Below are 12215 nucleotides of genomic sequence, written 5' to 3'. Positions count from 1 at the left end.
TCTCGAATACGCCTTCTCCTCTGTCTTAATATTGAACCACACCATTCGATGATCACAAGACGCTAAATGGTCTCCCACCGTGACATCAGAAACAGTTGTCTCTGTTTCTAAGCACCAGGTCCAGAATTGCTCCATCCCACGTCGGTTCCATTATCCACTGCTGAAACAATTCCTCCTGTAGGGAATCCAGGATCCCTTTGCTTCTGGACAACCCCACATCAGGGATGCCCCAATCGACATCCAGCATATTAAAATCACCTATCAGTAGTACTTCCCCTTTCCTAGCTATCTTGTAGATGCCTTCAATTAAGTCTCTGTCCATTTCTTCGGATTGTGAAGGTGACCTGTATATTATTCCAATGTAAATACATTTTCCTTTTCCTCTTTCCAGTGCTTCTTCCATACCCCATGTGTCCTGCAGTTCTGTCACTTTAATATTATTCTTAAATATAATGCCACTCCTCCACCCTTTTTTCCTACCCTTTCCTTCCTGAATAGATCATAGCCAGGTATAGCTATATCCCAGTTATGGTTCTCCATGACCGCCACTAAATCCAAGTCTGCTTCTATCATTGAAGCCACTAGATCTAGAAGTTTGTTTCCCATACTGCAGGCATTGGTATACAAGGCTCTCCAGATGTTACTTCTCCATAGGAGCATTCGATGTCCTACCTTCCTGAGGGTTATTTATGGCTTTTTGGACTTTTTTACCCATCCCTAACAAATTTAGTTTAAAACCCTCTTTAGTACTTTAGCCAGCCTGTTGCTGAAGACCCTCCGTTCCTTCCTTGATAGATGGACACCATTACCACTCAGTAGCTCTTGGAAAGTCATCCCATGGTCTGGGAAACCAAAGCGCTCACGTTGGCACCATCCACATTTAGCTCCAGGATGCGAGCTTCTCTCATTCTGCCTTTACCTTCAACAGGGAGGATCGATGAGAATACCACCTGTGCACCTAGGTGCTTTACCCTCTGGCCCAAATCCATGAAGTCCCGTTTGATATGTTCAGTAGGACACCTGGCAGTATTATTCGTGCCAATATAGACGAGCAGCATAGGACAGTGGTCTGTAGGATTTGACTTTGGATTTAAAAAGCAATATAAGGTCTGGATAAATAAATTAAAACAATCAAAGTTTAAAGCAAATGCCCATAATATGTAGTACTTGATAGCAATAATGAAACAGTGATTGAATATTCAGAGATCAAGCAGCCTGAGCCAACAGATTTATTTTCCACTGAACATAATTAACTTTGTATGAACTTGGCAGCTAATAGTGTGCTGAACTGGACAATGTTGGCACATTTAGACTGACTCTGAACAGAACTTCTGCATGAATGAAGCCCTTCTCTCATTATTTAATACTTCTCTCTGAAATAATAGTAATGAAAAAAAGTGCATTTTTATAATATACCTCTCTGCATTCCACAAAACAAAAAGAGCAAGCTGTCATATGCCATCTTTTTCTTTTGATGTTTGCACAGAAAAAAAAAGATGTCAAGTGCTCCCGGTTTTCAATCTAATTAATGTTTTTAAAATAATTTGTGCCTATAAATAGTAAGTCCGATTGTGGACCACCTGATTCTCATAACATGATGATGTCTATTTTGGTGGCTCTTTACCAGGTGAAAACATCTCTGCATTAATACAGGGAGTCCCTATAACCAGCTCCTCCAAATGACACGATTGCGTTTTAGAACTAATTACTACTCTAACCGACAACTTACATGAATGAGATAGGCAAATGGATGTTATCTAATAAATTAGCCCTGAATGTTGATATGACAGAAATTTTGATTGTGGGGAGATGAATGTTGGCCCCAGACTATTCGTGTAGGTGAGACAGATGGGTTTGTGAAGAAGGAAATAAAGTTGTTGGGTGTGATCTTGAATGCTCAACTCACAACGAAGGAACAGATTGCTTATGCAATTCAGTCAGCTTTCCATCAGTTGCGACTTCTTTTTTCATTTGAAGCCTATGTTGTGTCTGGCTGATTTTAGGAGTGTGTTACAAGCTACGGTCTTGTAAAAATTTGATTATTATAATATTCTGCCTATTTTGGGATATAGGCTTAGAGCATTACAAATTGTATAAAATGCTGCCTCAAGTTTAGTTGTTCGAACTTCAAAATTTGACCATATGACACAGGTGTTGAAGGGCCTACATTGGTTACCTGTAAAGTATAGGGTGCAGCATTAAGCATTGCCCCTTATTCATCAAGCTCTGTATTCTAAGATTCCATGGTATTTCAAGTCAGTGATTGGTTTGTTGTTCTTTGATAGAGTGTTGATGTCTAACTTTACCAAACAATTGGCTCTGGATTTAATTACTACCATTCAGTATACTGTGACAAGAGCTTTAGTGTTTTCCATAGTGGGACCATTGAATGCAATGCGTCACCTGGCCAATTGCGTTTATGTGTGAGGTTTCTGCAATTTAAGAAATTGTTAACAATGCAGCTTTTTGTACAGGCTTTCTTACCTGACTATTAGGGGAAAGTATATATGACAGTATCCTGATGGTGATCATAATGATGGAGAATGTTTATGGGTGTGTGTATGGGTTTTAATATGTATGTTTTATATGGTAGCTACTTTGGTTGTAAGCGGGTTAGAAGTTTTAATTAATTAATTAATCGAGTTGCCAACTGGATCCAGATTCATCCAGGGTTGTTCCAGTCCTGGGTTTACCCCAATGTATACAGGGACATGTAGCCTTGCTTTTCTTAAGGAATCCAATGGGGAAATCAGAACCACAAGTCCCTCCATGCAATGGGGTAAGCCCAGGACTGGATTAACCCTGCCAGGTGAATCTGAATCTAGTTGAAAACCCTATGCCTTGACTACTGTCATTTCTTTTATTCTGGCCTTACTCTTCAACTCAAGCACCTCCAGCTCATCCAGTCAACTGCTGTTAAACTCCTGCACAGTGCTACTTGTTTTGATCATGTGACCCCTTGTCTCCACTATGAACATTGGCTCTCGATCATCACTTGCATCAAATACAAATCTTCCTTCTTGTCTACAAATCCCATCATAAGTATTGCCATACTGGGAAAGCCCAAAGGTCCATCAAGCCCAGCATCCTGTTTCCAACAGTGGCCAATCCAGGTCACAAATACCTGGCAAGATCCCCAAAGAGTAGCAACATTCCATGTAGAACCCCAAAGAGTAGCAAGACTCCGGAATCCTAAAGAGTGACAAGATTCAATTCAGAATCTCAAAGAGTAGCAACATTCCATGTAGAACCCCAAAGAGTAGCAAGATTCCATTCAGAATCCCAAGTACACAAGTACATAAGTGTTGCCATACGGGGACAGACCAAAGGTCCATCAAGCCCAGCATCCTGTTTCCAACAGTGGCCAATCCAGGTCACAATATACCTGAAAAGATCCCCCAAAAATACAAAACATATACTGCTTATCCCATTGACCAGTAGCCTCTTATTTTGCTTCTATCATAATTCCCTACACCCCTCTCTGCTGTCTCTGCTCTGTAGATCAAAATCTATTGACCCTCACCCCACCCTCTGTCCTTCATCTTAAAGTCTCAAGGAATTCCACCTTTAGATACATAGGTCCCAAACTTTGGAATGATGTGCTCCTCTCCATCAGAAACCAACCATCCCGCTCACCTCTTTTAAGAACCTACTTTGAAAGCTAATCAAGAAATGTATTAAGTTTTGTCCAATAAAAAAAAGTATCATCTTATTTTCTTTTCCATGTTTTATTTTTATTGATTACTTTTAAAAGTGGACTAACATGGCTACCAAACCTCTCTACTCAAGACCCACCTTTTCCTCAAATCCTTCCCCTCTTCTGCTATCTAGGCCTCTGCTCAGCTATATTTCTTTTTTGTTACATATGTACCCTGTGCTTTCCCACTCATGGTAGGCTCAATGTGGCAATGGAGGGTTAAGTGACTTGCCCAGAGTCACAAGGAGCTGCCTGTGCCTAAAGTGGGAATTGAACTCAGTTCCTCAGGACCAAAGTCCACCACCCTAACCACTAGGCCACTCCTCCACTGTTGCTACTATTTGAGATTCTACATGGAATGTTGCTATTCCACTAGCAACATTCCATGTAGAAGTCGGCCCTTGCAGATCACCAATGTGGCCGCGCAGGCTTCTACATGGAATGTTGCTAGTGGAATAGCAACATTCCATGTAGAATCTCCAATAGTAGCAACATTCCATGTAGAATCTCCAAGAGTATCTATTTTATTTTTGTTACATTTGTACCCTGCGCTTTCCCACTCATGGCAGGCTCAATGCAGCTTACATGGGGCAATGGAGGGTTAAGTGACTTGCCCAGAGTCACAAGGAGCTGCCTGTGCCTGAAGTGGGAATCGAACTCAGTTCCTCAGTTCCCCAGGACCAAAGTCCACCACTCTGACCACTAGGCCACTCAATGTGGCCATGCAGGCTTCTGTTTCTGTGAGTCTAACGTCCTGCAGGACGTCAGAACGTCAGACTCACAGAAACAGAAGCCTGCGCGGCTGCAAGGGCAGGCTTCTACATGGAATGTTGCTAGTGGAATAGCAACATTAGCATTCTATGTAGAATGTCAAATAGTAGCAACAGAATCTCAGTAGTAGCAACATTCCATGTAGAATCTCCAATAGTATCTCTTTTATTTTTGTTACATTTGTACCCTGTGCTTTCCCACTCGTGGCAGGCTCAATGCGGTTTACATGGGGCAATGGAGGGTTAAGTGACTTGCCCAGAGTCACAAGGAGCTGCCTGTGCCTGAAGTGGGAATCAAACTCAGTTCCTCAGTTCCCCAGGACCAAAGTCCACCACCCTAACCACTAGGTCACTCCTCCACTCCGTTCTGTTTAGTGCCTCCTTTTATCTTAACCCCTTTTTTTTATTGTAAACTGCCATGTTGCCTATTCTGAGGCTAATGTGCAGTATATCAGGTAGCATAAATAAATAGTCAGTGCCAAGTGCAGATATACAGATGGAGGCAAGATGGGAAGTACAAAATTAATTGGAATAAACGGGTGGCTAAACTCAAGGCAAGTTATATGTTCAGTTAAACAAAATATGAGCAATTGGTCTAAGTTACAAGGGGGCCCATACGAAAGCTTCACAGTTGAGCGAAATTGCCGCAGCGTGCTATAATCAATGAGCATACAAATGACCGACAGTAATATGCAGGTCATTCTAAATGGCACCTTTTCCTGTCAGTGCTTGCGCAGTGATTGGCTCAGTGATACACCTCGACCTGGCTTTCTGTGTGGCCCCTATCCCTGGTAGTTAAAGGCCTCCCTCCCTCTTCCCAACTTCCCATCCACCAACAGTAAGAAATAAAATACCTGGTAGTCTAGTGAGCACCCTGTCTGCTCCACCCCCACCCCCACTCCCAACATCAACACAAAATTCCCTGGTAATCTAGTGGGTGGGGCCCCTTCCCTTCCCCCCCCCCCCCCCCCCCGAGAAGCTCACCACTAACTTACAATCATCCCTGGTGTATAGTGGCACCCCCTATAACCCCTGACCCTTTTTTCAAGCCCCCAGATCCAACGCCCACTTGTTCCTGCCTCTGGCACGGAGTGGCCTAGTGATTAGAGCACCAATCTTGCAATCCAGAGGTGGCTGGTTCAAATCCCACTACGGCTACTGCTTCTGCTCCCTTTGATCTTGGGTAAGTCACTTTTACCAGGGGCGTAGCTACGGGTGGGCCAAGGCCCACCCAATTTCACCTCAGGCCCGCCCACCCAAGCGACCACGGTAGAAACGGCACCAGCTCAGGCTCAGCTGATCTCTCCAGGCTCATCAGCCCGCCTACCTTCGGCCCGGCGCTGAAAAATGCATTTGCAGCAGCAGATCGCATCGCGGCCACACAGCGCGTCATAGTTGTTCCCTCCATCCATCCTACGCGGTAGCGGTACCGTGATGACGTGGCTGTGCGCGGCAACGCACTCAGCCTCGCTCTCGCTCCACTCGGCTGATTTGAGACTGAGGGTTGGAGGTTGCGAGACTACCTGATCTAATTGAGATAGAGACCCTGATTGTACCAAGCCTGCAGTGGCTGGAAGCGTAGGCCCTGTAGCAAGAGACTTTTGGATTTGCCAGGTAATTCTTTGTCCATTTTTAAAAGTATGTTCTAGTAATGAATAATTTTTGGACCCATGGAGTAAATATCTTTGTGTTTGTATGGTAGGGGCGGCTTTATGTTGTGTATTTTTGATTTAAAATTGGACCAGTACAATAAAATAAATATTGTGTAAAATGAGCAAAATGTTGTTTGCTTTTGCCCATCTCCAGCTGCTGCTCCAGTGTTTCTGAGATTTGGCAAGTTCACAAGGATTGTTATATTTTCTGTCAGATTTTAAGGGAGAGGTTATTTTTTCCTGACATAGCCGATCCCTGATACAGCTGGAGGAAACAGGTAATGCTGTTTCCAAATTTTGTGCCACAATCATTATTAAAATCTTAAATCATAATTTTCAGTCAGTTAAGATCAGTACATAGTTTTTCATTTTATACTTTTTCTATATTTTTGCTTGGGGTCTGGATGCCACTGTTAGTGCCTTTTGCCCTTCTATTGGTACCATGGTGTCTGTTCATGCCACTTTTGGTGTATGGCTACACACTGATTAAAAACCCTCACAGAGTGAAAAAATTGCCCTCCCCATTGATTTTAATCGACCCACATGATTCAAATAATTCAAAATCTGAAAAAGAAGCAAATGGGTGATTGAAACAAACAAGCAAACTGAACCAAAGGTTTTTGCCTTGTACAGCATTAGATGGCAGAAAAGGGGAAAGTATAGACCTTTATGTAAGTCATATCAAAAAAAGTGAAATGAGGGAGGAATGGAGAAATAAGGAGGCACTGAGGGCCATCTTGGAAAATAGGATAGTTTTTTTTCACATTAAGTAAGTGGTTTATGTTGATGCAGGGCAGCTGTTGTGCAGAATACTTAGAAAGCCATCATCAAGTGCATTCTAAGGCATTATTTTGAAGTATCCCAAGAAACACTACTCATGTCTCTGTCTCTATATTTATCTATCTATCTATCTATCTATATATATATATAGATATATAGATATATATATGTAGATATATATACCGTATTTTTCGGACTATAAGACGCACCGGACCATAAGACGCACCTAGGTTTTAGAGGAGGGAAATAGGAAAAAAAAAATTTTCCTTTTTCCCTCCTCTAAAACCTAGGTGCTCCGGTGCGTCTTGTTCGGGATCGCCCTCCCCCCGGCCCTGTCACCACTTCTCCCTACTCACGCGATCTTCCCTGGTGGCCTAGAGACGTCGGGGCAGGAAAGAGCCCCCTCTTTCCTGCCCAGCGCGCTGCTCTCCGTCCTCCTGTATGCTGCCTGACGGTCTCGGCGAGATTCAAAATGGCCGCAGAGAATTGCAGTCTCGGCGGCCATTTTGAATCTCGCCGAGACCGTCAGGCTGCATACAGGAGGACGGAGAGCAGCGCGCTGGGCAGGAAAGAGGGGGCTCTTTCCTGCCCGGACGTCACTAGACCACCAGGGAAGATCACGTGACGTGAGTAGGGGAGAAGTGGTGACAGGGCCTGGAGGAGGGCGATCCCGAACTAGGAGGGGAGGGCGGGAGGGAGGGAAATCGCTACCTTCGGACTATAAGACACACCCCCCCATTTTCCTCCCAAATTTGGGGGGGGGAAAAAGTGCGTCTTATAGTCCGAAAAATACGGTATATATATTGTCAAGATGAGGCTATTGTGAAGATGAAGCTCCCACCTCAGGATCCCAGGTCCCTCTTTCACTCAGGGTGAGCTGGTTCACAGTATGCAGATTTTATGCTAATTATTCTACTGCCCCTTTCTGCTCAGGGTGAACTGCTTCTCAAAAGGCAAACACAGTCGGGTCTCACCAACAGGATATTTCTCATACAAATCTTTTATTCCCCCTTTCTGGGGCACACTTCTTCCAGCTTAAAACACCTTTACAAGCTTAAACAGTCCTTCCAGCTTAAACATTTTCTTCTTACTCAGTTCAATCTTCCAGCTTAAGCACCTGGACACTCAATCCTTCCTTGCAACATGGACACCCCAGTCCTTCCTTATAACCCGGACACCCAGTCCGTCCTTGTAACACACAGTTCTTATACCTGGCACTCTAGGGCCTTCTTACCCCAGCCAGCTTCCTTGCTTTGCACACAGTTCACCACCAGTCCAAAGGCTCAGCCAGTACTTCACATGGGGACCTCCTGCTTCAGCTACCAGCTCTCTTCTTCCACTGCTAGCTCTCCTCCTCCCCCTCACCACTCAGGTGGGGGTATTAAGTGTTTAATGGCCAAACAGGACCCAGCCCATAACCTGCTGCACCTGTTTTCCCCTCCAGGACTCTCCCCGGTCCTAGCTACCTCCAGCTATACCTCCCCTTACTGGCTCCCTTCAGCGACTCACCCAGCCCTTCTCCCTGGACATTTTAGGGGAACAGCGCCCTCTAGGGGCCTAACCAGGGTAGGACAGCCTCTCCCTTCTCACAATATATATATATATATAGATATATATATATATATATATAGTGCCCACCCATATTACCTCTGGGCCCAGCCAAAATGTCAGGTCTGGCTACGCCACTGCACTTAACCCTCCATTGCCTCAGGTACAAACTTAGATTGTGAGCCCTCCTGGGACAGAGAAATATCCAGTGTACCTGAATGTAACTCACCTTGAGCTACTACTGGAAAAAGGTGTGAGCAAAATCTAAATAAATAAATATATGGAATGTTGCTACTATTGAAGATTCTACATGGAATGTTGCCACTTTTTGAGATTCTGGAATGTTGTTACTATTTGAGATTCCACATGGAATACTGCTGAGTGGAGGAGTGGCCTAGTGGTTAGAGCCCCAGTCTTGCATTCCAGAGGTGGACGGTTCAAATCCCACTGCTGCTTCTTGTGATCTTGGGAAGTCACTTAACCCTCCATTGCCTCAGGTACAAACTTAGATTGTGAGCCCTCCTGGGACAGAGAAATATCCAGTGTACCTGAATGTAACTCACCTTGAGCTACTACTGAAAAAGTGAAAAAGGTGTGAGCAAAATCTATATAAATAAATATATGGAATGTTGCTACTATTGAAGATTCTACATGGAATGTTGCCACTTTTTGAGATTCTGGAATGTTGTTACTATTTGAGATTCCACATGGAATGCTGCTGAGTGGAGGAGTGGCCTAGTGGTTAGAGCCCCAGTCTTGCATTCCAGAGGTGGACGGTTCAAATCCCACTGCTGCTTCTTGTGATCTTGGGAAGTCACTTAACCCTCCATTGCCTCAGCTACAAACTTAGATTGTGAGCCCTCCTGGGACAAGAAATATCCAGAGTACCTGAACCTTGAGCTACTACTGAAAAAGGTGTGAGCAAAATCTAAATAAATCATTCTGCTAATTATCTCTGTGCTGTGAGTTCCCTTATTGAGGATGTGGGGAAGAAGGCTTACAGCACTAATTACTCTCGGACCTGATCAGGTTCTGAATACAAATCCACATACCCTGTGACAACAAGTTCCTCATCTCCCATCATAGCCTGTTTCACATTCCATCTGAAGGACTAAATAAGAGCACAGCCAGTTACCCTGCCAAAATTAATTCACAAAGAGCTTGATGCTGATAACTCCTAGCCAGTAGCCAAAAGCTTCTCATTCACAATAAATTACAATACAGTAGATACACAGAACAACGTACCTTTACTTGTGCATCTCCTTGTGATAGATTAAGTAGTACAGACTTTTTACGTGTACAATCTTTTTCGCTCTCTTCCCTAGTGTCCGTCTTTTCTGAAAAGTAGAGACATTTTCCGCTAACCAATGTCCATCCTTCTTGACAACATTCTACAGGAAAAATAGTGATAAAAAAAAAAAGTTTGTTCTTCATGAGAAAAAGCATTCTTATATAAATTTTTAGAAAAAAAAGCTAGTAACGCCATTTTTTACTAAGAACTAAAGGGCCAATATTTGAATGAGGTGGTCAACAGTTGCGCAACACACCGGCTGCCACAATTTAAAATAAATTCTGACATTAAACACTGGTATCTAGATATCAGTTAGTGCTGAATATCCATTAACAGTGATATTCAGACCACTAAACAAATAGCTGACTGGATAAAGTTGGGGCAGGTTTTTTGCTGTCTTACATTTATCTGGTAGGTTTTCCAGTTAGTGATCTGAACATGGCCACTAACCCGATAACCTCCTGCACCACCCAAGCTTCACCCTTGGACCCCTCTGGCACTATCTGTATAGTTCCGAGGTGGTCGGAGGACATATTGTGGTTGCAATTTCCTCTCGCCAACACTTATCTCTCTCTCATTACCTCTCGCCTTGACTACTGCAACCTACTCCTCACTGGCTTCCCACTTAGCCTTCTATCCCCCCTTCAATCCATTTCAGAACTCTGCTGCACGTCTTATCTTCCGTCAGGACCGATATGCCCATATAATCCCTCTCCTCAAGTCACTTCACTGGCTTCCGATCAGGTACCGCAAACAGTTCAAGCTTCTCCTACTAACCTACAAATGCACTCGATCCGCAGCCCCTCCTTACCTCTCTACCCTCATCTCCCCTTAAGTTCCTACCCGAAACCTTCGCTCAAATCCCTCCTCTCAGTACCCTTCTCCACCACCGCCAACTCCAGGCTCTGCCCTTTCTGCCTCACCTCACCCTATGCTTGGAATAAACTTCCTGAGCCCATACGCCAAGCCCCCTCCCTGCCCATCTTCAAATCTTTACTCAAAGCCCACCTCTTCAATGTCGCCTTCGGCACATAACCACCTCCTTCGGCACATAACCATTATACCTCCATTCAGGAAATCTAGACTGCCCTAACTTGACATTTCGTCCTTTAGATTGTAAGCTCCTTTCAGCAGGGACTGTCCTTCTTTCTTAAACTGTACAGCGCTGCGTAACCCTAGTAGCGCTTTAGAAATGTTAAGTAGTAGTACTAGTAGTTAAAGAGCCCTTTTACCAAAGTGTGGTACAATCTAGGCTTAGTGTGTCCCAAGACAGGACTTTCCCAGATGCCACGATGTGATTTAACGTGGCACTTTTTAGGGCTTTTCTTTCTTTTTCATAGGTCATGTGGAGCACGTGGAGCCTGAAAAAACGTAACGTGAGAGCACTTACCGCCTCCTAGTTATCCAGTTCACATCGCTGAGGAGGCGAGGAACGAGGGGCATGTGAGAGCAGGAAGGGGAAGAGAGAATGAGACTTTATTGCTAGTAAAAGGGAAACAGAAATGAAAAGGAAACTTGAGTAACAGAAGACGAAAACTTAGAGGGTTGATATTCAACAGAAGATAACCGGGTAGGAGAGCTGAGCATGTGGTCCCTGGATTTTCAGTAGCACAGTACAACTACTAGTTATTTCTGAGCACTTCTAGTCGTACGCAGCACTGCACGAACACATAAGAGACAGACCCTGCTTCACAGAGCTTACTGGGCCTCTAAATGGCAGATGACGTTTAATGTGAGCAAGTGCAACATGATGCATGTGGGAAAGAGGAACCCGAATTATAGCTACGTCATGCAAGGTTCCACGTTAGGAGTCACCGACCAAGAAAGGGATCTAGGTGTCGTCGTTGATAATACGTTGAAACCTTCTGCTCACTGTGCTGCTGCGGCTAAGAAAGCAAACAGAATGTTAGGTATTATTAGGAAAGGAATGGAAAACAAAAATGAGGATGTTATAATGCCTTTGTATCGCTCCATGGTGCAACCGCACCTCGAATATTGTGTTCAATTCTGCTCGCCGCATCTCAAAAAAGATATAGTGGAATTAGAAAAGGTACAGAGAAAGGCGACGAAAATGAAAAAGGGGATGGGACGACTTCCCTATGAGGAAAGGCTAAACGTCTAGGGCTCTTCAGCTTGGAGAAAAGATGGCTGAGGGGAGATATAGAGGTCTATAAAATAATGAGTGGAGTTGAACGGGTAGATGTGAAGCGTCTGTTCACGCTTTCCAAAAATACTAGGACTAGGGGGCATGCGATGAAGCTACAATGTAGTAAATTTAAAACGAATCTGAGAAAATGTTTCTTCACTCAACGTGTAATTAAACTCTGGAATTCGTTCCCAGAGAATGTGGTAAAGGCGGTTAGCTTAGCTGAGTTTAAAAAAGGTTTGGACGGCTTCCTAAAGGAAAGTTCCATAGACCGTTATTAAATGGACTTGGGGAAAATCCACTATTTCTGGGATAAGCAGTGTAAAATGTT

At 43.9% G+C, this 12215-nt stretch overlaps 1 protein-coding gene across 1 annotated transcript in view; it reads right to left on the bottom strand.

The window, feature by feature from the left end:
- Positions 1-12215, bottom strand: part of LOC115461770 (B-cell differentiation antigen CD72-like) — a 109593-nt gene that overhangs the window by 47754 nt on the left and 49624 nt on the right. Inside the window, exon 5 of the mRNA XM_030191815.1 lies at positions 9693-9838. Within this exon, the coding sequence (XP_030047675.1) occupies positions 9693-9838 (146 nt within the window). The remainder of the gene's footprint in view (positions 1-9692; positions 9839-12215) is intronic.

This window comes from Microcaecilia unicolor, chromosome 2 (assembly GCF_901765095.1).
Source record: "Microcaecilia unicolor chromosome 2, aMicUni1.1, whole genome shotgun sequence".
In the NCBI taxonomy this organism is placed as follows: Eukaryota; Metazoa; Chordata; class Amphibia; order Gymnophiona; family Siphonopidae; genus Microcaecilia; species Microcaecilia unicolor.
This window is presented reverse-complemented; position numbering and strand designations above follow the sequence as displayed.